This window comes from Numenius arquata, chromosome 25, assembly GCF_964106895.1.
Source record: "Numenius arquata chromosome 25, bNumArq3.hap1.1, whole genome shotgun sequence".
NCBI lineage: Eukaryota > Metazoa > Chordata > Aves > Charadriiformes > Scolopacidae > Numenius > Numenius arquata.
This window is the reverse complement of record NC_133600.1, coordinates 1718220-1742521: the sequence shown is the minus strand read 5'-3', so window position 1 is coordinate 1742521 and position 24302 is coordinate 1718220. Positions and strand designations below refer to the sequence as shown.

The 24302-nt window shown below is 45.1% G+C and overlaps 1 protein-coding gene across 2 annotated transcripts in view; it reads left to right on the top strand.

Annotated features, from left to right (window-relative positions):
- Nucleotides 1–23827, top strand: part of AP3D1 (adaptor related protein complex 3 subunit delta 1) — a 47720-nt gene extending 23893 nt beyond the window's left edge. Inside the window, exons 9-32 of one of the 2 annotated variants that reach the window (XM_074163804.1) lie at nucleotides 439–488; nucleotides 2133–2182; nucleotides 2770–2818; nucleotides 3625–3770; nucleotides 4190–4338; nucleotides 4432–4662; nucleotides 5977–6208; nucleotides 7103–7248; nucleotides 7376–7517; nucleotides 8434–8505; nucleotides 9454–9529; nucleotides 10915–11114; nucleotides 11801–11874; nucleotides 14141–14345; nucleotides 15090–15152; nucleotides 15786–15887; nucleotides 16718–16867; nucleotides 17000–17047; nucleotides 17431–17620; nucleotides 18717–18805; nucleotides 19819–19904; nucleotides 20344–20465; nucleotides 21217–21296; nucleotides 21646–23827. In XM_074163804.1, coding sequence (XP_074019905.1) covers nucleotides 439–488; nucleotides 2133–2182; nucleotides 2770–2818; nucleotides 3625–3770; nucleotides 4190–4338; nucleotides 4432–4662; nucleotides 5977–6208; nucleotides 7103–7248; nucleotides 7376–7517; nucleotides 8434–8505; nucleotides 9454–9529; nucleotides 10915–11114; nucleotides 11801–11874; nucleotides 14141–14345; nucleotides 15090–15152; nucleotides 15786–15887; nucleotides 16718–16867; nucleotides 17000–17047; nucleotides 17431–17620; nucleotides 18717–18805; nucleotides 19819–19904; nucleotides 20344–20465; nucleotides 21217–21296; nucleotides 21646–21741 — 2848 coding nt within the window. In that variant the 3' untranslated portion in view covers nucleotides 21742–23827. The remainder of the gene's footprint in view (nucleotides 1–438; nucleotides 489–2132; nucleotides 2183–2769; nucleotides 2819–3624; nucleotides 3771–4189; nucleotides 4339–4431; nucleotides 4663–5976; nucleotides 6209–7102; nucleotides 7249–7375; nucleotides 7518–8433; nucleotides 8506–9453; nucleotides 9530–10914; nucleotides 11115–11800; nucleotides 11875–14140; nucleotides 14346–15089; nucleotides 15153–15785; nucleotides 15888–16717; nucleotides 16868–16999; nucleotides 17048–17430; nucleotides 17621–18716; nucleotides 18806–19818; nucleotides 19905–20343; nucleotides 20466–21216; nucleotides 21297–21645) is intronic. The other variant, XM_074163805.1, reaches the window with a different exon arrangement.
- Nucleotides 23828–24302: the final 475 nt, after the last annotated feature.

Here is a 24302-nt window from a genome sequence, read left to right as displayed (position 1 = left end):
GTGTACCTGCACACCCAGAGAGTCTGTTCTTTGTGCCGACTCGTTCCCTTTGGAGAGAGACTTGAAGGTCTCCCTTTACCTGCCTTATCGTGAATTTTTGACCTTGGGCAGCGGATTTGATTTGATCCTCGGACAAGATTGGTTGAGTGCTCTGTAACTGGGACTGAGGTTTTGAGTGACCGCTTCCTTCCTCATCTCTTGTCTTACTGGGCTCTTACTTGCTGCTTCACAAAGAAGATTATTTTTTTTAACATTCAGTAGCCCCCACCCCACTCTTCTTGAGTGAGAATCATTTCATTTAGCTTGAAGGTACATGGAACAGAATACTGGCAATTTCTTCTGTAATTAAAGGTGTTAACAAGCTCCTAGATATTGCTGACAACTCTTCAAAATGTGTTGGGTTTATTCCTTATTTAAAATACTTCTTTTCTGTTGCAGCACCTCAGCCATGTCCCTCTTATATGAATGTGTGAACACAGTAATAGCAGGTGAGAAAAGAAATTTGTGACCTTGAAAATAACATGATGAACTTTGTTGTCAATTAACACCATCTGTAAACCCTTTTTTTTTTTTTAACTTTAATGTGTTTGAAATACATCGCCCGGCAAACTTTGGGTTGTGTCACTGTGTAACTGGAACTGAAATCCCTTGGTGTCAGTCGCTGGGACTGAGTTACTACAGCCGTGTCAGATCTGCTAAAGGCTCAAACAAAATACAAACCCGGAGGGATTATTTATATGTTGTTAGAACTAGGAATTATACTAGGAACAGGATTAAAATGTGATTGATGCCTCATGGAAACTTTGACAAAGTTTTCTTCTGTGATGAAGGAGCAGACTTTTTTTTTTTTTTTTTTAATTCTACAATTTCACAACTTAACTTGGTGGGATTACGTAAAGGAGGTCATGGGAATAATTGGAATAATTGATTTACAGTTTCAATTTCTGGGGGAGGGGTGTGAGAGAATAACGGGGATGGAGAGAAACAAAGGCAAAAAGGGACGATACACTATTCCAGCTCGCACTTGGCACTTTTCTATCCTAGTGTGCAAGTAAAGCGTTACTGACATCAGTTTGGCCCTAAGTCTGTCTCTTTAGGGCAGTTTGGCTAATGACGCGGGAACGTGCTGTACTGGGTCGGTTCAGAGAGGAAAGGGTGGCCTGTCACTCGCTTTGTGTCGCTCATTCCTTCAGGGGAAGGTGAGATGACGTTATGATGGGGGAAAAATAACACGGAGGTTCATTCCGTTGTGGATGAGAGTGCGCTTCCCTGAGATACAGCAGTGTAATTCTGTGGTTCAAAGGGAAATTCACACAGCCAGGACACCTCAGGGGCTGTGATGTGAATCTCGGATTCAGAAAATGAGGTGTCAAGCTGGGTGCCTGCGTTGGAGCAGCACCTTGTGCCTGCCAGCTCTTTGCATGACCCAGAGTGACAGCATCCAACACATCTTCTCAGAAATGGAGCTCGCTGGGGTTCTGGAGAGCAAAATGCCACTGGACTAACTAGTCGTGGCTTCCTTGGTGAGAGTCGGCGTTGGTTTGGCCGTGCTGTGTGACAGCAGCAGTTCACTGTTAACGCCACTGTTCTGCTGCGGGGCTGTGTGCTGCTAGGGCTCTGCAGACGTCCAATACGATCAACAATGGGACCTGATTTTTGCCTGGAGTCTCTCGCTGGCTTGATTAAAGCTCCAATCTAATTACATTAAACTCTAGGCTCCATTGCTGCATCTCGTTACATTAGGGAAGGGCACACTTAAAAATTCAGCTGTACGGTAGCTGATGACATATTTACAGTCTTGAAGCTACGTGATATCCATGAAGTAAACCTTAACGAGAGCAAAGCCTAATGAAAAGCAGCTTTGACCTGGCTGTTCCAGCAGTTCCTACCTTTACGTTTCTTTTTTCCTGCCCTGCTATTATTACTCTTAATGTATATGAAAGCACAGTTTGTGTAACAACCTTCTTTCCCCCACACTGCTCAAATCCCCCAAAAGTCCAAGCAAACAGACAAACAACCGAATAAAGAGCGTCTCTGTGTGAGCTGAGCGAGCTGCCGGCCTTTAGGTGTTGTGTTGCTGCATCCTTCAGAACTCAGAAATACTAACTGCAGTTTGTGCTTCTGCGTTTCAGTTTTGATCTCTCTGTCCTCGGGGATGCCCAATCACAGCGCCAGCATCCAGGTACGGCCCTGCCTCCCCGGGGATTTAAGTTGTTGGGCTCGGCTGTGTAATGCCGTGGGTTGTGCCATTGAAATTGGATTGTGGTCCTTTGCCAAAAGTTAAAGCAATAGCTGCCTTGAAGCGCTCTCACTTGGGTGGAATCCTACTGACTGAAGCATTTCCTATATAAATTCTCTTGTTTTCTTTGCTTTAAAAAGCAGATTCTTCTCATTTAGAGTTTTCCTAACTCTTACTGAGCTGCTATTATTAAGATAATCATACAGGAGTTCCTTTGGTTTGAAACCTGTTAACGCAACGGACCCTCTGACCGGGTCTGGGTCAGAATCATAGAATTGTCCAGGTTGGAAGGGACCTTTAAGATCATCTAGTCCAATCATCAACCGAACTCTGATAAAAACCATCACTAAACCATGTCACTAAGCACTGTGTCAACCCGTCTTTTGAATACCTCCAGGGATGGTGCCTCCACCACTTCCCTGGGCAGCCCATTCCAAGGCTTCCTTGTGGATTGAATAAACGTCATAAAGCCTTCATTAAAATAACTCTTGTAAGGCTTTTTAATAAGCGCGATGTGATCTTTTTTCCAGCTTTGTGTTCAGAAGTTAAGGATATTGATAGAAGATTCGGACCAGAACTGTAAGTATGGTGCTTGTCTTCATGGCAGCTTTTAGCAACCAACACTGGAGAGAAAGTGCAGCGGTTTTAGAGCAACAAGCTGTTTCCCCAACCAGCTTGTTCGGTGTTGTAGCGCCCGGCATATTCTTAACAATTGTGGGGATTTTTAATGTGGAAATAATTTTTGATAGTGAGCACTTCTTCATAGTAAACTTTTTAAAAAAAAAATGAGATTCATTTTTACTGCTGTTTGTGGTCTTGTAAATCTAAACCAGTTCTCTTTCCGTGCTCTGGGTTTTCCCTTTTTATAAACTTGCTGCCTGGAAAGCAGTGAGGGGTATTGGGCAGTGTAAACATAACAGTAAAATGCAAGAATGATTACTATTTCAGTGACTTCAGAGAACACTGGGAAATTCTTTTTTGTGTAAACTTTTTCCTGCCATCTGAATTTTTCCCATTGAGAACAGGACTCGTACTTAATACACCAATCTTCAGTGCTTTTAAAGCTGAGTTCATCCTAGGATGCCTGTTCTCAAAACCCATAGTATCTATATATTAAAAACATTTTAAAATCAATGATAAAACTTGAGGTGCAAGAAGACTGGGATGAACACTATATATGTAACGATGTGCCTATATATGAGACTATGAAATTAAAGACCATTATCTGTGATGCACTGTTCCTCAAAAATGCTTTTCCTCATGGTAGATTTTTATTCAAGTGTATTAAAGTTGCTTTCAGGAGAAGCACTCGGTATTTACATGTCATGCTCAACACAAACCAGTGTTTCTATATTTGGAAAGAAGTTTTATTTTGTCTTTCACAGTGAAATACCTGGGACTGTTAGCTATGTCCAAAATCCTGAAAACGCATCCTAAATCAGTTCAATCTCACAAGGATCTCATTCTCCAGTGTCTGGATGACAAAGATGAGTCCATTCGACTCAGAGCTTTAGATCTTCTCTATGGCATGGTATGTTTCTACACGTATTTCCTTTCCCCTCCAGCCTCCGTGACTCTTTAGGAGGCTGATGTTTAAGAAATGCAACTCTCTCTTCCCATCTCCCCAGTAGTCTTGGGATAATAACTCCTAGATCTTTTCATGGCACTTAGGACAAGTAAAAGATATGTAATTCTGATTTTCAGCTTTCCCACAGCATGGGTTTGTGTACTTCTGCTGGCTCTGCTTTAATAACAACATTGAAAAGAAATAAAAGGTTTCCTTTTTTGATTGTGACTGAAGCTGGGGCCTGGAGAGGTGGTTCTGATTTCTTGTTAACACGCAACACGGGTCCATCAAAGAGCTCGCAGCTGCTTTAATGGGATTAGAAGGACTTGACAGTGTGGGAGATGGCTTAGTTTTGGTTAAACCTATCAATAACTCTTTAACAGGTATCGAAGAAGAACTTGATGGAGATAGTGAAGAAACTGATGATTCATGTGGATAAAGCAGAAGGGACGACATACCGGGATGAGCTGCTGACTAAAATCATAGATATTTGTAGTCAGTCCAATTATCAATATATCACAAACTTCGAATGGTCAGTGGTTTTACGTGTCGCCTTTTGAGATCATCAGCAACGGTAATGCACAATTGCCTGCTGATAAAATTGCATCCCTTTCACTTTTTGTAGGTACATAAGCATCTTGGTGGAGCTGACCCGCTTGGAAGGGACACGGCACGGGCATCTCATAGCAGCCCAGATGCTGGATGTAGCCATCAGAGTTAAAGCTATCCGCAAGTTTGCGGTTTCTCAGATGGCCATGCTCCTGGACAACGCCCACCTCATTGCCAGCAACACGCAGAGAAACGGGATCTGCGAGGTGCTCTACGCTGCCGCTTGGATTTGCGGGGAGTTCTCCGAGTAAGTGCACGCAGAAACCCTGGCACGCTTTGAGCTGCTTCTTTCGGGCAAAGATTCAGATCACTGAAAAGTACTTTCAAAAGAAAGATAGTTCAGAGTGTGCACCCTAAAGCTTTCCCCCTTCCTCACCTCATGACTCCTCAGCTGTTTCTTGCAAAAAGAAATGCTTCATTTTGAATATCTGGTCTTTTTTCTTATCTCTGTGGTCCTGCCCACTCGCGCAGGAAGGCGTAATTGTGGGTATGAGCAGTAAGATCTTAAGACATTCGAAAAACTCCTTAACCCCACTTATAGGGAAAATGTCCAATCACTGTGTCCTCCCTCTTTTGCCCTTGTTGAAAGGGTTTTGTGGAACCTAATCTTTCTGAGGGCTAGGTCTTTTTTTTTTTTTCTCAAAACTTATCTGTGCCCACAGTAGCACAACTTTCAGTGTTCTTGTGCCAACAGTGTCTTTTAGCTTAAACAGATGTTTTTGTTTCTCAGCTGGGTATGAGATCCTTACCCAACTTTCATTTTGGTAAGTTGGAAACACCACGATACTGTAGTCTCCTTTTATCTGTTTTGGTGTCGTCTTGTAATTACCACCTTGAACGCTGGTTCCAGTTTAAATTCACATAGTAGGAGTGATACTTTTAGGGAACACTGATAAGGCTCAGATCTTCATTTAGTTAAAGTTCTGCAAAGAAAACTGTTGATTAAGAAGCAAGAGAACATACTCTCCTTTTTCAGTTTGATCGCACTTTTACTTGGAAAGAACTTGAGCTTTTCATTTGTAATGAACCAGTGACTTTTTTTGTGTGTCTTCCATTTAGTTGTGAGCAGACAATTTTGAGTAAGAGCATAAGATTATTAAAGCAAGTGCTGTGATCTGCATTCTTTTCGGTGTGTTAAGCATTGCCTACTAGATTGTATTTTTGTTCAGCGGATGATTGGAAATGCAACCTCGGTGACACAAGTGGTGGAGCACAGAGTGGCAGGAAGGTAGTTGGGCTGCGATATCCAGGCTGGCCATGGAGTGGGCTCTTAAAAGTGCAAAGCTTAGTTAATGGAGAGAATATGAACTTGTCAAGGTGGAAACGGGGGTGTCCCTCCCCTTCTGTAAAAGGAGACAGCTGTAAATTCTTCGGTGCCGTGTTACTGCTGTAATTTGGAAGGGGAAAATACACAGATGATTCTGGATTTGGAGTCTGCCCTGTCTTTCTGTAGTACCCTGTACTGCAACCAAGGCTTTAAAAAAATTTTTCTCCCCGAAGCCTGATGAAACACTGACATTTCTTAATTGCCGGCTTTCATTTGTCCACTCTGTCTTTACAGACACCTGGAGGAAGCAAACCAAACTTTAGAAGCAATGTTGAGGCCTAAAGTTACGACTCTGCCAGGGCACATCCAGGCAGTGTATGTGCAGAACATGGTGAAGCTCTACGCGTCCATCCTGCAGCAGAAGGAGCAAGCTGGGGAAAAGGAAGCGGCTCAGGAAATTACACAGCTGATGATCGACCGCCTGCCACAGTTTGTACAGAGCGCGGATCTGGAAGTTCAGGAGAGGGTAAGAGAACAAAATTGCTTTGGATTGTATAGAATCACAGACTGGTTTGGGTGGGAAGGGACCTTAAAGCCCACCCAGTGCCACCCCCTGCCCTGGGCAGGGACACCTCCCACCAGACCAGCTTGCTCCAAGCCCCCTCCAACCTGGCCTTGAACCCCTCCAGGGATGGGGCAGCCACAGCTTCTCGGGGCAACCTGGGCCAGGCTCTCACCACCCTCACAGCAAAGAAGTTCTTCCCCACATCTCATCTCAATCTCCCCTCTTTCAGTGTCAAACCCTTCCCCCTCCTCCTGTGGCTCCCCTCCCTGATCCAGAGTCCCTCCCCAGCTTTCCTGGAGCCCCTTGAGGGACTGGAAGGGGCTCCAGGGTCTCCCTGGAGCCTTCTCTTCTCCAGGCTGAACCCCCCCCAACTCTCTCAGCCTGTCTTCATAGGAGAGTTATCACACAAATTCTCTTACTTTTCTTGGAGCATATATGTAATTTGCTATGGACATGCAGGTTTTACATAAGCCGTTATTGGTGGAGCGGTGCATTTATTCTGTGCTTTGTGTAACTTGGTGGAAGAGAACCTCTAGAATTGGAGAACTGGGAAGGGTGGTGACATTTCACGTCGGAGCTGAGATCTTATTCCAGTTTGATATCCCCTTGGAAGACTGCTTGCAAGATTCTCACATAAAACAATTTTTAAATTCTGCAAGCACATAAGGACACAGCTTGAAGAAGGGGTTAACGTGGATTTTTTTACATTTGCTGTAAATCTGCAGTTACGCTGCTTCCCTTAATTCCCTAAATGGAGTAGAGCAGTTCTCTTCTGCTGACCTTCATTGCAGTTGATTTTTTTTGGTTCAGTTTGTTTAATATTAATCCTGAAACTACTTCTGCATGTGGTTTTAGGCTTCTTGCATCTTGCAACTAATAAAATATATTCAGAAGCTACAAATAAAAGAAGTCCCTGTAGCTGAGGAAGTAATAGCCCTGTTTGCTGGTGAGCTGAACCCTGTGGCTCCTAAAGCTCAGAAGAAAGTACCGGTTCCAGAGGGGTAAGGTTCCTTCTCTCCCCCAAAGCCTTATTTAAATTTAAAATAATAAAACTAAATATATGATTAGAAATACTGAAATACTCAGGGGTACTGAGTCAAGCTCTTTGTTTACTGCGATTCTTCCCAGCTTGGACCTTGATGCCTGGATCAATGAACCTCCATCAGACAGTGAGTCTGAAGATGAAAAGCCCAAAACAATTTTCCACGATGAGGAACAAAGGCATTCCAGGCACAGGCAGCCAGAAATAGATGAAGAGGAACTGGCCAGAGTGAGTGATAAAATGTTTTTCCCTACATAATTCAAGTGCTGCAGGAGCTGTTGGAGCTGTTGGGGATTCTCCATGGAGCCAGGGAGCCGTTCTGCTTTCTATAGCTCAGGAGATCTGATGGTTTGATGTGAATAAGATAGATGTATTTGAATACAGGTATTTTCTTAGCCATTGTGGAATGCATCCAGTATAAAGTTCTCTTGGAAGTCTAGCTTGTCTGTCTTGTCCAAATCGAAATAAGATATTATAAAAACATGGCTCTTGTTAGGAGCTTTGAGCTGTTGTAAAGATGTGACCTGTAAACTGTGGTGTGCAGTGCGCTTTGAAGTACACTGTCTTGGGGATGGACATTTGTGCTGAGCTCTGCAGCTGTTTGGTATTTTACACACCTTCTCCGTTGGTGTACTTTTCTTATTCTGTGTGCTCTATACGGGCAGAAAAAGAGGCAGCACCTTTGCTCGTGGACCTTAGCAGCTTCTATAAATTACTCTAATGTGACTGTTCTTAGCAGTGATACCACATTTCCTACTTCTGACCTTTATGTTTTCACAATGAAAGCTTTTTATTGATGAAAATCTTCGCTTCTTCATCTCTTTGCAAAGATGAAAATAGAAACATTTGAATTACCGTCAAAGTCTGGTCTTCAGAAGCTGCTCTCTACAGTCTAGAATTAAAAAAGGAAAGAAAGGATGTTCCGAGGATTATTAGTTACAGTGGTAACGGCACTTGTAGTTATATTCTAGTGTGTCTTGTAACTCAAAACTGGTTTATCATACGCTACTGTGCTGTAGCCTTTTTGCAAGGAGTTAAATATTGTTCCAAAAATCCAGGGAGATTGCATTTTGCACTTTGATGCCTTTTATCTCTCTTTGCTTATAAACCGACATTCTAACTACAAATGCTCTTTTGCTTTTAGCGTCGAGAAGCCCGGAAACAAGAACAGGCAAACAACCCGTTTTATATTAAAAGTTCTCCTTCCCCGCAAAAGGTGAGTGTGTCTGAATCACAGTCTCTTTCTGGCCTCTCGTGTAACTGTGCGAAGGCTCCCAGGGTGTCAGAGCTGTAGCTTCCCTCTGGAATGATGTGGTTATTTCCACCGCAGTTCTGATCACTCAACAGTGTGCCCGTTGGAGTAACCGCCTACAATTATTTGTGTAAGTCGCATTTGTGTTGAGAAACACAAAAAATGACCGAATATCACAAGAGCAGCGGGTTTTGTGTGAATCCCCAGTGGACTTCCAGGTTAGAAACAAGAAAGCAGTAATTGCCACAGCCCCTGTTACAGAGTAGACTGGAACCGTCTGGATTAACTTGTCACGGAAAGCACGGTGTTTGTATTTCAGCAAAGACTCTAAAAGCTGTGGGGAGATACTTCTCTGTGCCCCTGTGTCACAAATTCCCCTGCAGGTAGTTTGTCCCTGCTCTGGGAGATGGAAGGGTCCAGGTTGCACTTAACTAAGAGCAATGAGGGAGAGTGACCCTTGAACACACTCCTCTTGAACACGCAGTGATTTTATGGATCAAAAGGTCGTCGTGGTCTTTTCTTAACACTGTTTTCAGGGAAAGAACGTGCTTTATTTCCTGTATATCCTAAGGACTGCCCCAGTTTCCTCAAATCTCAAAATTGATCTTTTGAAGTGGCAAGTTATTAGCAATAAAACACAAACTAAAAAGTCTTCAGAGAGCTGCACCAAGCCTTCTTCAGGGCAGCAGCAGGGTTAAAAAACTGTAGCCAGCGGTAGGGTCTTTTATAACAGCCATGAGCTGGCTTTAAATACTCCCTGCTACCACATAGGATTTAGTCCTGAGCCATTCCATTCCTATCCTTTAAAATGTTCACTTAAAGGATTAAACTACTTGATGTTTTGAAATGTGCCTATTTATATAGATTTGTGTCTGGCAACGCTTACAGCGTAACCAACTTTCATTTTCCCAGCGATACCAAGACACTCCAGGTGTGGAACACATTCCCGTGGTCCAGATCGACCTTTCTGTCCCCTTAAAAGTTCCGGGTAAGTGCAGCTTATTTTTAAAATTAATTGCAGAAATTCAGTTAAGCAACATAATAATTCCTTCTTAGGAATTTCTCTTTAGGTTTTTCTAAGGGCATTCTTTTGTTAGACCCTTAAATTTTTCTCCTTAACTTAGATGTGTTTGAAAATAGTACTTTGCAGCCCAAGTGTGGTTCCTCTCAGGACAGTGTTAGCAGTAATTCTGTAATTAAGGACAGCAAAGTCTGTAACACGTAAACTGACCACTGTTCTGTGTGGGAAACAGTCACCTTTGGAATGTCTGAAAGGGCTGATGGTGATCAGGAGATATTAAGTGGAGTCTAAGGGTAGAGATACTATTTTAATATCTTGTTTCAAATATCAAAAAGAGGTGTTTATCTCATGAGTGGTTTGATACAGCGCTGAAAAGCTGCTGATAAAGTGCAGTACATTGCAAGTGACTGCTGGTAAGTGCAAATATTTAAGGCTTACATAAAGGTTTTCCCAAAAGCATGGAAAGTTGTCAGTATTAGAATCATAGAATTGTCCAGGTTGGAAGGGACCTTTAAGATCATCTAGTCCAACCATCAACCGAACTCTGATAAAACCCATCACTAAACTGGATCTCTAAGCTCTATGTCAACCCGTCTTTTAAATACCTCCAGGGATGGTGCCTCAGCCACTTCCCTGGGCAGCCCATTCCAAGGCTTAAGAACCCTTTCCCTGTAAACATTTTTCCTAATATCCAATCTGAACCTTCCCTGGCACAACTTGAGGCCGTTTCCTCTTGTCCCATCACCTGTTCCTTGGGAGAAGACACCAACCCCCCCCGGCTACACCCTCCTTTCAGGGAGTTGTAGGGAGCGAGAAGGTCTCCCCTCAGCCTCCTTTTCTCCAGGCTGAACACCCCCAGCTCCCTCAGCCTCTCCTCACAAGACTTGTGCTCCAGACCCCTCACCAGCTCCGTTGCCCTTCTCTGGACCCGCTCCAGCCCCTCAATGTCTTTTTCTGTGGTGAGGGGCCCAAAACTGGACACAGCCCTCGAGGTGGGTCCTCACCAGTGCCCAGTACGATCACCTCCCAAATCCTACTTCCCACGCTGTTGCTGATACAGGCCAGGAGGCCATTAGTACAACAATGGCACCAATTCTGCTTAAAATATCAATGTTTAGGGCTCTTCGTAATCCAGTTAATGTGGACAAGACTCCAGGAGCAGGATAGAGATCTGTCCTGTTTCTGGAGAGGTGGAGTGTGATGGTGAAGCTGCTGTAGGAGGGGATGTGTGAGATAATGTGGAACAGAGAGAGGTGGGGACCCTTCTCATTCTGAGAAGCTACAAGCGAGGGTCACGCTGAACGTACTGCTTTGGTGATCACTGTCTGAAAGTGGTTTGGCTCCCTCCACAGGAATGCCTATGTCTGACCAGTACGTGAAACTGGAAGAAGAGCGAAGACACAAACAGAAACTGGAGAAAGACAAGAAAAAGAAAAAACAGAAAAAGGAGAAGAGAGGTAAACACCATCGCCATAACTCTCTGCACACAGAGAGCGAGGAGGACATCGCTCCAGCTCACCACGTCGATATCATAACAGAAGAGATGCCAGAGGTCAGTAGCTTTGGTTGGTGGTGCGAGTTGTGGGGTTTGTCTCTGTGTTCTTCTGGAAAGATTCCCCCCTAGGAATCTCCAGCCAGTCTGTGTTGTTGCAGTTCATGAGCTCTGTTTTCTTGCCAAGCTGTTTGAGAAACGACTGATTGAGATGCTCTTAAGCTGTTCTTTGCAGGAGGAAGAATGATCATCTTTTTGTGCACAAAAAGACAAAAATTCCCACTGAAGCTGTAAAAAAACAACCCCGAAACCAAACGTAAACCAAGCAATATGCATCTCTGCTATAAAAGTAATGCTGTCCAAATAGTCACTTCATTTATTATGCTCTGCTGCTTCACTTTGACACTAACTTGCTGCCTAGTCAGCAGGTTTGCAGCTGATTATAATTAATTGCGCATGCTAATGATGTAATCTGTATTTGTTCCTAAAATTTCCTTTAATCAAAACCGAAGAGCAGCAATTCAAATCCTGCCATTTATGAAGAATGGGTTTCTGTTCTAAATTAATCTTGTAACTAGATGCTGCATTAAAGTTGTTCCTATAACTTCCCGTGCCCGACTGCAGGCTGCCTGTGCCAGGGTTAAGTTGTAAAAAAAAAAAAACTGGTTTGGGGGATGTAGGGCTTTAATTTGGAAATCGCCTGTGGTTTGGTTCTTCAGTGGTTGCTCTCTTCATCTCTCCTGCAGAACGCTTTGCCCAGTGATGAAGATGACAAAGATCCCAATGATCCGTATAAGGCGCTTGACATAGATCTGGATAAGTAAGTGATGGGTTTGTGTGTGAATGTACTCGATTGCTGACCACAACACATGGGGGCAGGTCTGGGGCTGAACAGGCAAAGGCACCGTCTACAGTCCAGTAGGTGAAAAAAACAGGTCATGCCTTGGCTGTAACCTTCAATGATTGTCCAGGTGTGGGTTCCCGCTGCAGAGTGGATGGTAAAAGCTGAGCTGCTGCACTGATGGGGGTTTGGGAGGGTGGGGAGATCACTTTGTGTGCCAGAATGGAGTGTGAAAGGGCAGGCAGTGCACGGGGATCGGGTGTGGGAGAGCGAATCTGAGCTTGTGGGTCTTCCAGCATTTCCTGATCTAACCTGCCTTGGCACCGAGTGTGACCTGCATCCATCTGTGTTCGTCTCAGCCCCTGTACGCACCACAAGCCTCTATGCTCTGTCTTGTGATAACTTGACCAGTAACAGCCAGTTTGTAGCATCCCTGTTGCTCTGTGGACATTCAGTGTGGTGCCACCGTTGGAAAATGTTGTTCTAGTATGACTGAGTGAGCTGCATATCGTGATTTTGACCAGAGCCTGGTTCCCATTCAGCTCCTGGAGCTATTTACAGCACAGGCTCTGAATCCCTGCATGTTGTGTGATAAAATTGCTGATTTATGGTCCATGGATGCCTCCTGTAAAGTTGTGAAGACTGTGCAGACACGTGTGTGTTTACCATCTCTTTTTCTCTCTGATGCTTTAAGTCTGTGCTGTTTTCTGCAATTCTCAAATCTTTAGGTACCTTGCAAAAAAGTGATGTAGCATTTTTAAAAAAAGTTAAAGAACAGTTTCTGAAAAACTCCTGGTCACATTTTTTGGAGTCTGCAGGGAATGAATGTATTAAAAGGAAATTATTTTCTGACTATAGACTTCGCATTTGCATGAGAAGCCTCAGCAGCGTAGAAAACGCTGAGCAGAGCAGTTTGAGTGCTGTGCTGCAGGAGGCACCTCTGGACTTTTGTATCGTTTCCATCCATTCTCCTGCCGTTTCATCCGAGTCGCTGTGCTCTCCTCTCACGTGTTCTCATGTCTCTGTCCTCTCTCTCCCTCTCGGTGCTTGCACTGCTCTCTCTGTGTCACGCTCACACGCAGTCTGGTTTCAGGGAAGCCTTCCAGGTAAGAACACGTTGCCGAGTGCTTGACCTTCTTTGTCAGGTTGGTTGATTCCAGTGGACGGTGTAAATACTTGAAGGGCAGTGAAACGATTGAAATCATTGACCCTCAGATTAGTGTGAGTTTATTTCATGGTTGATTTTCAGCACCGGTCCCTCTTCCTGTACAGGTGTATGTGAAGTAGCTTAAAGATGAGGTCTGGTTACTGTTCAGACAGGTGGGGGGGTCCGTCCTGCCCTTACACTGTCTGCTTCAAAGCAAAAAATTAATTGGGTCTGATTCTTTGTGCAATATAAGCCCAAAAAAATTATGAAAGTAGGTGAGACCATTAGAAATCTTCCTGAACAGGTGTTTGCTGCTCAAACATGAAAATGAATGTTAAGTAAGTGCTGTAGAAATAGAAGAAGAGGCAATCGGTGAATGTCCCGCTGATTTCTGGACAAGAAAGAGGATGTTCTTGTTTGACAAGAAGGGAGAAACGCCTCTGGTGTTTTTTTCCCAAGTAATGGATTTGGGATACAGTGTAAATCTGAATTACTCATGCTTTTTCAGAATAGGTATCTGAAATTAAACAGAACTTTTAAAATGTGATGGTAGAGTACAGATTCATGGCATAAACTTTCAAAATGAAACAATATATCACTTAAAATCGTTTCCAGTTGAAGTGATCTACTCACCAGTAAAGAAAACCCACGCCCTTGGGGGGCTGTTTGAGCCGGGCTGTCATTGCACTGCTTGAATTTCCACACTGTTGCAAAGGCTCCCTGCTGTTTCCTGTCTTTGCTCCTCCTCGGAGAGTGGTTTCACAGACAGGCAGCGTGTTGCTGTGTGTTACTCCTCCGTAGGTGTAACACAGCCCGCGAGTCTATAGTTACCCCTTTTACGAGGGATCAGGCATCAGCGAGAGCTTGGCTCTTGGTCACCTTCGAAACGTTTCTATTAACTTCTAACCCACAAGGGCAGTGCCTGCAATTATATAAATCAACTTTGGGTACAAAAGTACGTGCTGAGTTAAGAATTTGGGGCCCGACTCTTTAAAAACAAAGCCTACCTTGTCTTGGATGTCCAGCGGGATAATCTGAGCCAAGGGAGGCTGTTTGCGGAAGGGGAACGGTCTGTAATGGTCTCTTTTTGTTTTGAAGACCCTTAGCAGACAGTGAGAAGCTGCCAGTGCAGAGACACAGAAACGTTGAGACCCTGAAGTCACCGGATTCTGAAGCTCCCCTAGTAGAGAAGAAGAGCAAGAAACCCAAAAAGAAGGAAAAGAAACACAAAGAAAAAGAGAGAGACAAAGGCAAGAAGAAAGAGAAAGAGAAAAAGGTAGTGGAGGAGGAAGAAGCGAAGAAGGTAGTTCTCCAAAAGTTGTTTTATTTTTGAAACTGGTGTTACGAGCCATATTTATTGCTGTTTTGTTTGTTGTGTAGGAACAGTCACATTTGACAATTTAAACAGCTGAATGTTTTCAGCCTTTATTTCCTTAATTTTTTACAGCCATAAGAGCAGGTATTTAAAAATTTCTGTTAATAAAAATAACATTTACTTAGCCTCAGCAGTTACCAGCTTTCAGCTTCCTGCAGCCTACACAGCAGATCTTCCAGACTTGATTTGGAATTTGAGTTCACTGATATTTTTGCCTGTTCTTACAATGGGCAACTCTTTAGCAAAATATCTGGAACTCACTTTAGTTCTTCCTCCTGTCCCCCGTGTACTTCAGAACCTTTCAGTTACAAAACCTGACATTAGTTGTCAGTTAACTCTAAAGATTTAAGTATCCTTCGTGTTGCCCGCTCTGCAGAGACGCCCTTTTCCTCTGAGATGCAGCCGATGTGCTTTGATGCCCGTGGATACTGGGATATGAGGGTAATTTGCAGTTACTCTCAGCTGTGTCCGGGTTTGGAAGTGCTCAAAGGCTGATGTTAAGCTTTCTGAACTATTTGCTCCTAAAATGTATTGCAGCATCTGGGTATGAGCACTCTGCAGCGATGCGTTTCCGTGAAAACTTAAGTTTTTAATTTAATTGACTAATTTTATTTTTGTTTTTTAAAGAATGGTATCAAAGCAACCGTAATGGCTTTTTCTCTTGAAATTCAGGGGGAAGACTTGGATTTCTGGCTCTCCACGGCTACACCGGCTGCTTCCACGACCCAGCCACAGGTAGGCATCTTACCCCGTCACAGGAAACTTGTCACGATGGCATCTCAGCTGTGACCCGAGTCTTTGTCACGCTGCGGGGGAGACGGGGGAGATCAGCCTCATCTCCTCAGCTTATTGCTATGGAGCAATGACATTTTATCTCCCCAGTTACAGACACTGTTATGGGAGGTTTCAAGCTCGTTCTGCTGCACAGATCAGTGGATGCATCTACAGATGCAGCTACGGCCTTGGTGGATTTTAATATTGGTGGTGGTTTTTAATATTGCAGTCTTGTATGGTTTTATTTCCTACTGTGAGCTGGACACTAGCAATATTAATAGACATGAGAGACGCAGTCTCTTGAATTTTGATGGGAGATTTTAGAGGAAGAGACAGGGAATACAAGGGGATGGATTCCTTGGAGGAAATCTTTTGTATCTTGTCCTCAGGTGATCATTTTTGCTGGGTTTTGGAGGCATAAAACACAAGGCTTGATACCATGTTGGTCTGATGTCATCTTTGGAGTCACAGTTGATGGGGGGGGGGAGTGTCACTGATGAGATTTCTTTTGTTGTGGGATTTGGTGGTTTCAATGCATTCCATTAGTGTCATAAACCTTCTGCTCGTGATCTAATCTAATCATAATCTACTCAGAGTGAGCCTGAAGCTGGTGCTGCTGTTGTGGCTGAACCTCAAGAGGTGAAAAAGGAAGAAAGGGAAGAGCGAGATGAGGAGGAAGAGGATGATGAAGGAAAGGTAAGTGGTTTAAGTTGCTGATACCCATGGCCATTTTCTTCTTGTGTTTTGTGTTCCATACCAAGAAGCACATGGGAATTGCCAACAGCATCCTGGTCAGTGTAGCGACCACCACTAGGCAGCAGTGGGATACTGGGAGGGACTTTATGATGGGGAGGGACTCTTGATCAGGGAGGGGAGCCCTAGGAGGAGGGGGAAGGGTTTAACACTGAAAGAGGGGAGATTGAGATGAGATGTGGGGAAGAACTTCTTTGCTGTGAGGGTGGTGAGAGCCTGGCCCAGGTTGCCCCGAGAAGCTGTGGCTGCCCCATCCCTGGAGGGGTTCAAGGCCAGGTTGGAGGGGGCTTGGAGCAACCTGGTCTGGTGGGAGGTGTCCCTGCCCAGGGCAGGGGGTGGCACTGGGTGGGCTTTAAGGTCCCTTCCCACCCAAACCAGTCTGTGATTCTATGTTACGCCCTTGAGGAGCTCAAAACACTTAATAGTTAGAGGTCTGGCTGTTCCTTGAGCCAAGGGTCAGGTGGCAGTTTTAAAGCTGAGCTTCCAACACATTTGAAGAGATTTGGCTTTTTGCCGATCCCAGGCTGCTTTGGGTTAAGGTGTTGTCGTCTGAGGAGGGAGCAAGGGTTTACTGGGACTCAGCACAGAACATTGGTTGGGGTTTAAGGAATGGGAGCTCTGTTGCGGGTTTCTGCAGTAGTAGGAAGCCACCTTCCGTCAACCAGAAGGCTGCGTAGAGCGGGAGTCAGAGTCAAAAGATTGGTAGAGGGGTCATGATGGAAATGCAGGGTTTCATTTAAGGGTTTCTCATAGTTTCTTGTTCTTCTTGGTAGAAATCCTCCAAGCATAAGAAGAAAAAGCACAAGAAGGAGAAAGAAGAGAAATCAAAGGATAAAAAGAAATCCAAAAAGAAGAGTCATCACAGTGAGGAGGAGACGACGGAGTCGGTGCAGAATGGAACACTAGATGATGAACCACTACCAGTGAGTAGCCCTGTGTGGGCAGCGCTGGTCTCGGAAAGGCAGGAGCTAAACTGCTCTGGGAGGAAGGAGAGTGACAGCGCTTTTCAGAGAAATTAGTTATATTGTGACAGTGATTTCTTTCTTGCTTTTCAGCCTATGTCCAGTTACCGCCTTCTTGCTGAAAATTCATACATTAAAATGGTGAGTTTTTTGGATTCAAATCCAGATGTCTTCTCTTTTTGTGCTCTCTAAGAAAGGAGAGGATGCGCTGGGGATACTATAGCGACTTTATGTAGACAACGCTTAACTGAAGAACTGTTTAAATCCAAGGATGGTAGAAACATAAAGCTCCATTTCCATTCCTTTGGGTATCCCACTTAACAAGTGTTTATGTTGATATTTTCCCACTCTTTAGCAGTACTGTGGAGCTGATCACCAGTGTGCTTTTCATTACACTGTGACTGTACCGAATGACCACCTTTTTGAAGCTTGCTTTATTCTGATGCTGTGTTTTGTTGTTGTGCTCTCCTGTTTGAAGTTTCTGAATCTCTCCTGTGATTATTTTTTTTTCCCTTCATTTGCAGACCTACGATATTCAAGGAAACCTCCAGAATGATAGTCAAGTTACTGTCTCTGTTATCTTTGAAAACAAAAGCACTAGCTTCCTTAAGAGCATGGAACTAAATGTCCTGGACTCTCTCAACACTAAAATGCTCCGACCAGAAGGATCATCAGTACATGACGGGATCCCTGTGCCCTTCCAGCTTCCCCCTGGTACGCGCCGCTTTGCACAGGGTTCTTGGAGTGTGATTCTAGTCCTGCACTGCCCTCCCGTGGAGAGAAGTGTTTGAACTTCTTGCTACGTGCTGTTTGGCGGAAAGACATGTCCCTCTGCCTGGGTGCTCCCTGGGCTTTTACACAGTTCACTGGAGAGAACAAACCTCCTTACAGCTGGCTATGAACACAGGTGGTTCTGTATGGCGAGAGCAAAGTCTGTAATGTAGGGCTGAGTTCCCAATGCCCGAGTTCCTTTTTCAGGTGCTTGCAGGCGGGCACGCCCTCGAACGTGCCAGCATCGCCAGTGAACCCCAAATTGCTGAGGAGTTTGCTACGAAATTTAAAATGAAACAAAGCTATAGGTTCTTGAACTGTTAGAATCTGCTCTGGATTTATTCTTGAGATATTGTCTTACTGTTTTAATGGCAAAGGCCATATGTAGTGAAAGTTTGCGATAGTATGTGCTTATTTTGCTGGGGAGCTGAGCCCTTGAGAGATGTTAGACACAGAGATGAAGAATAATAGCTTCATATATAGTACAATAGTGCAGTCGAATTGCTGAGCTGCTTCAAATTTCACTTCCTTTGCCAAAGAGTTAATCTGTATGCTGAAGCAGCTCACAGAAGGCTTCAGGGAGCATTTTGATCCCCCATGGAAAGCAGTGGGGTTTTTTTATGCTATATAAGGCAGTTCTTGACACAGACTGGTATATTACAAGAAAAGCATAGAAACATTAGAATGCGAATTAGTTCTGAAAACTGCTTGGGAAGGTGTATATTTTCCCCTTATACAAAGGGTTTAAATGTATTGCCGCTGTGACATCCTTTGCCCAGGCCCTCGCTCAATAACCTCTCCCAGCTGCCAGCTCTCGCTGCTGCTTTTCAGACACCCAGGAGCTAAATGCTGTAACACCGTTAATTCACAGCAGGAATTGTGCACGTAATTCTCTTCCAGCTACATGGAAAACTTCAAACTTGGTTCAAAAATAGTCGGTACTTAAAGCTTAGCTGCTACTGATCGTTTAATGTAACCATTAATTAGATCTGGAAACCATTTTCTGACTTGACTTCTCCCTCTCCTCTCTTCACGCTAGGAATCTCTAATGAAGCCCAGTTTGTGTTTACACTTCAGAGTATTGTTATGGCTCAGAAGTTAAAAGGAACACTGTCCTTTATAGTCAAAGTAAGTGCAGCTTTAAACTCTGTGCTTCTGCTTCCTTTGGAACTGCGTAAGGGAGCTTGACTTGGGTGGAAGGCACTGCTTTAGAGCTTTTTTTTAGGCACCATTTCATCTTTGCTGCACCAGCCCATTCTGTGATGTGAGAAGTATTTTTACATGACATCTTGTGCGAAGAGTGTCCCCGATTACTGCGTAAGCATGTCCCAGATTGTCATTCCTGGCAGTGCGTGAGCAACGCAGCCTGAAACGTGTCACGTTGTCAGCTAGAAAGTCACTGCGGTGGTGCCTCTGCCGGGGAGAGGAGTCAACCATCTCGGAGAGGTGCCACCCAGAGTCATCCCAGTTACCCAAGGAGGGGTTGGGTACTGCTGCCTGGTACAAGGCTGGCAAAGTAGTAATAAGAATTAGAGTTAATAAGGCTGGAAATCCAGGAGGAGAGCAAGGTCAGCTGAAGGCACTGTTTAATAAGCGTTGACCTGTATGAGACTATGTTGGTTTCTAATGTTATTTCAGTAAAATTATTAATGAAGGAGCTGCTTGAACAGCTGGAAGGAAGTGAATGGAGACAATTGTGGCTACTTCCGAATCAGCCATTATCTCTATTTTAAGGGTTTCTTAAAAATAGCATACTAGTCCTATTTTCAGTACCTAAGAATCTGGGAGTTTATAATTTATTATTTTACTTGGGAAACGGTGAACTGTAAAACCACATCTCCAAGGGTTAGTTTAAATTAGCTGCTCGATAGATTTCACCAGAGCACAATCCGAAACGCAGCCAGATCCCTCCAGTGGTGTCCCTTACCTGCTCTAGGTGTGCGTATCAACCCAGCTGCCAAAATCTTGTCTCTGACTGACCTGATGGTCGTTGTCAGGCTGATCCTTCAGGCCCAGCCTGGGTATATTGGAGGGAATTGAGCCCTAAAGTCTCCGTCGGGGCCTGTTTGGTAGGTGGGGGTGGTGCCTCCTCTTGTTGCCTCGGGGCTCCCATTCATCTCCTTTCCTTTGACCTGTTGCAGAATGATGAAGGTTCAACCCATGAAAAACTAGATTTCAAATTGCACTTCAGTTGCGCTTCATACTTGATCACGACGCCTTGCTATAGGTAAGTGCCATTTAGGGAGCACGACATCGGTGCTTTCGCCGCCCATGTGAAGCTGAGCTTTGGCTGCCGGCCGTCGCTGCGAGATCCGCAGCATGCTTTCGACTTTGGCTGCTTGTGACTGCTTTGGTTACAGTTCAGTTCTCTCGGGTAACGTTTGACTGTTGAAATAAGTTGCTGGACGTATTTTAAGTGATTCTGAAGAAGGAGCTGTACGCCCTGTGGGCTGGCAGTGGTGTGGAAGGAGCTCTGGTTGAGGTCACAGGGTGCTCCAGTGGTTTCTGGAGTACAGTTCCCATATTTGCTCTAAACCCTTTTTCCTAGAGCTTGGTAGTACTTAAACTTCTGCATCCTGAGGCGTCTCAAGGTCTGCATGGGGCTAATGTGGCAACTTATACTTGAATTTCTAGTACGAGTGTTTACTTTCCTTCCTGTTTTGCAGTGATGCTTTTGCCAAGCTCTTAGAGTCTGGAGATCTGCAGATGAGTTCTATTAAAGTAGATGGAATTAGCATTTCTTTCCAACATCTACTGGCAAAGATCTGTTTTCATCATCATTTTTCAGGTGAGTCTTCCTCCGTGCAGAACCTTCTGCAAAATTCCATATTTTATAATTTCTGCTGTGCTTGGCAAGTGCAGCGCCCCGTGGCCTCAGCAGCCACAGAAGCAGGTGATGTCCAGATTAAATAAATCTGGGAGAGGAGGGTTTTTTTCCACTTTTATAATCCATTGGTATGCTCAAAAAGTGCGATGGTCTTCAAAATGAACTCTCCTGGTGTCCCTGTGGCTTTTCTCCAGCCCAGCGAGGCACGTGGCAGGTATCACGGGAGCAGCTTCTTACAGTCAGGGCTGTAGCTGGTCCCTGGAGGGTGTGCTTGATCTTCAGTGCTTCAGCCTCATCCCCCACTGCTTCGTGCCAGCAAGGGGGAGCCTGAGCTATTCAAGTTTGGGCTTATTAATTAAAGCACAAGTACTGGATAAAGCAAAACAAATGGCTGTTTCATCATGCTCTGGTGTACGCGTTAGACGTTGCCTCACTGGAAGTATTTCTGGGGAAGAGATCTAGGCTCTGATCAGCGTTTTTGCCACAAAACATTTGCAACTTGCTCAAAAGACAGATGACTAACCTCATTATTGCGAAATAGCCAGATAGGAGCCAGGCACGTACATCATCTTAACCCTGACATCCTCCTCCCCTCATTCAGTAGAAGCTTCTGTTCCCTGAGGCCAGACAAAGCAGCAGGGCCTGTCTGCGGGAAGCAAATCTTAGGTTAAAAAGTTGTCCCACTGAATGAAAACTCCTGCTTTCTTTGTAGTTGTGGAACGCGTTGATTCGTGTGCATCAATGTACAGCCGTTCTATCCAAGGCCATCACGTCTGCCTACTGGTAAAAAAGGTGAGAGTGTTGTAACCCTCTGAAACAAGACCTGAGAGAGCCTAAATCCGCCGCCTTTCCTGCCTTAACAGAAAGGGGGAAATATTCCTGTCTAAATCATCCTGGGTACCGTGGGGGATTAATTCATCTGGCCCACCCAGCAGCTCTCTCAAGCTCGTATCTCCCCAGAGGCTATCACCCAGCGTGTAACTGGGGGGTGGTGGCAGCACTGGTGGCTTCCCCGAACCGACCTCTGGTCTCATCCCACTTTGTTCCACCGGCTGTTCCCAGTCCCTGAGCTTGGCTGGGAGTAAAATTGTCCCCACTTAAAACAGGAACTAATGGATTTCTGATTTTTTTTCTTTCCTAGGGAGAGAACTCTGTATCCATAGATGGGAAATGCAATGATTCCACCCTGCTTAGCAACTTGTTGGATGAGATGAAAGAGACATTGTCCAAGTGCTGAATATTCCTTATAAAATATTCCAACTACAAGAAACACACCTAACGTGTAAAGACGAGCAGACCCAAGTGTTAAGTTTCTCCCTCGTACGCATGTACTATCCTGGGGCACGTGCTTTTTCAGTTAACTCCACCATTGTTTGCAGTTTAGACATTTTAAGGCTGTATGTTACCTTTTTATTTCCAAACTTTTTACAAACTGTGGTGTTAACCCTTTCTAGCCCAAAGAGATCCTGGTGACGTGACTGGAGGAGGGAGGGAGGGAGGAAGGGACGCTATTTATTCAGCAGCTCACGGTGATCCCTTGCCGTCGGCGGGGGACGGTGGACGGAGCAGAAGTTTATCAACAGTAGCACAGAGTCTGTTGCCTGTCCTTATTGCCAGGGAAGGTTGACTTGATCCTTAGCCATGGAATAAATCTTCAGGGCTGCTGTAGTTGTATATTTCTAGCAGAGGCTGGTGCTGGACCTGAAGGCCTCTTTTTTTGTTGTTTTGGTTTTTTTTTTAAATATGATTTATTATTATTATTATTATCTCAAGATCTATTGTGATCAGCGTATAAGCATCCTCCATCTCCTTGAGCTAATCCAAACGAGCCCTGAGAGAGCTGGGATGTTTTGAGTTTCTGTTTATAGTAGTTGCCTTGAGCCTTAACCTTCTGTTAGTGTCGGCTGGAAGAGCGGAGCGCGAGTGCCTGGAAGTGTTACTGCTTGGTTCTCTGCTCCCATTGACCGCCCCCGCGAGCGGAGCCTCTCCTGCCTCTCCCCTTTGAGCAGTCTCTGCCCGTGTGTTTTACGAGTCCACTTTGATTTCACATTCCTGACGAGCTGGGGTGTAGCACGAAAACTGGAAATCCAAAGGGGTCTGTTCCTGCTTTGTCTGTTACCATTTTCCTCACCGGCCGAGGTTGACCGTTACCAGGTTAGAGACGCCCACGCTGGACCCCCTTGGACTGGGAACAGTTTGGGTACAGCCCCGTCCCCTCCCTCTCTGCTGTGACAGAGCTGTCTCGGTTGTCCCCTTGGTGTCCCCTGGCCCTCCCCTGGCAGCAGAACCATCCCTGGGGGCGGGAGGGGGGGGGTGAGGGGAGGCTGTAGCCCCTGGACCGGGGTGACCTTAGAGGGGAGAAGGGGAGGGTTTACAAAGTGAAGCCCTTTCTGCACTATTGAAACCTTTCGGAATCACTGACTGGAAAAGGGGATGTCGCTGGGTCCTTTACAGAGATGCTTCATGGATGCCCTTCTCCAAAATATCTTGCTTTTTTCTTTAATTTCTTTTCCCCGTTTCTCTTACTTGCTGTTCCATACCCAGCAATTGGAGCACACGCTTGAACGGTTTTGCTTTGGGGCTCGGGGCGAGAGCTGTCGGTGGCTCTTCCCAGAAGTGTCCCCGGGGAGGGATCGGGTGGCTCTGCGCTTCTCCAGCACCGCCACCGCCCCGATGAGTGTCACCAGTGCCCGAGTGTCACCAGTGCCCGGCGGAGCTGAACTGAAACCCTGTGCAGGGAAGGGGATAAAGCGTTGGTCTTTTGGGTGAATGTCCTGTGCTTTAAGCGTGTCTCGTGCCCTTCACACACCCTTCCCAAAGCGGGGGATTTTCCCGAAGGCTCTCCTGTGGTTCCGTGGCCAGGACCAGCTTCGTCTCCCGACGGCGCCCAGCGCTGCAGGGACTGGGCTGCAGCAGGTCTCGCTGCCGGGGAAGCGGTGGGGTCTGGTATCGGTCAACCTCCCCTGGTCAGGCAGTCTGTGTATTAGAAACTGAACATATTACAATTGTCTTAAAGGATAACGTTCCTCAATTAGTGGTTTGGGTTTTTTTGGGGTTTTTTGTTGTTTTTTTTTTTTTTTTTAATTCATGGATGAAAACTGTCACTTTAGCATGTAGAGTCTTCTCTTACAGAATCCTGTGCGGTGATTCTAGAATTTTGAAACTGTATGATGTGTTACATTCACAAATTTATTTGCTATCAACATTCCCTTGGAGAAAAAAGGAAAAAAAAAAAAAAAAAAAAAGAAAAAGAAAACAACATACCACAAGCTGCTGTAATGATTTTGTGTCGAGATGATCCAATAAACTTTCAAAACAAAGTTAATTTTTTTGGCTTCGTAGATAGTCCTTTTAGAAGACCCACCCGGTTTGTGTGGATCCCGGAACCGTGACGAGGGTGTCCCCAGCTCTGAGCGCTGCTCTCTTGGGGCAGGGCAGAGGAATCTCATCCAAAAAAAAAAATAAACCCTGGAGGAGGTCAGAAATCATTTCTAACAGCGCCCTGTGGTGGGTTTTTTTGTGGTGGGCACCAACGAGGGGGCGTCCTGCCTGTCCTGTATCCCCAGTGTCCCTGTTGTGTACCCGCTCCGTCAGCGGTGACAGCTCGAGGGTGTGAAGTACCCCGGGCAGAAGAGCCTGGTGTGATCCTGTTCTTCGTCTCGTGTTTTTAAACTGACCTGATTTTTACAGGCACCAAAGCGTTGAGTCCTGCACACTTTGAATAACTGATGGGTCAGACGGGGCAGGTTCTAGTGCTCCTTTGGAGGCAGCAACAGTGGTCGCTAAAGACAATTAGAG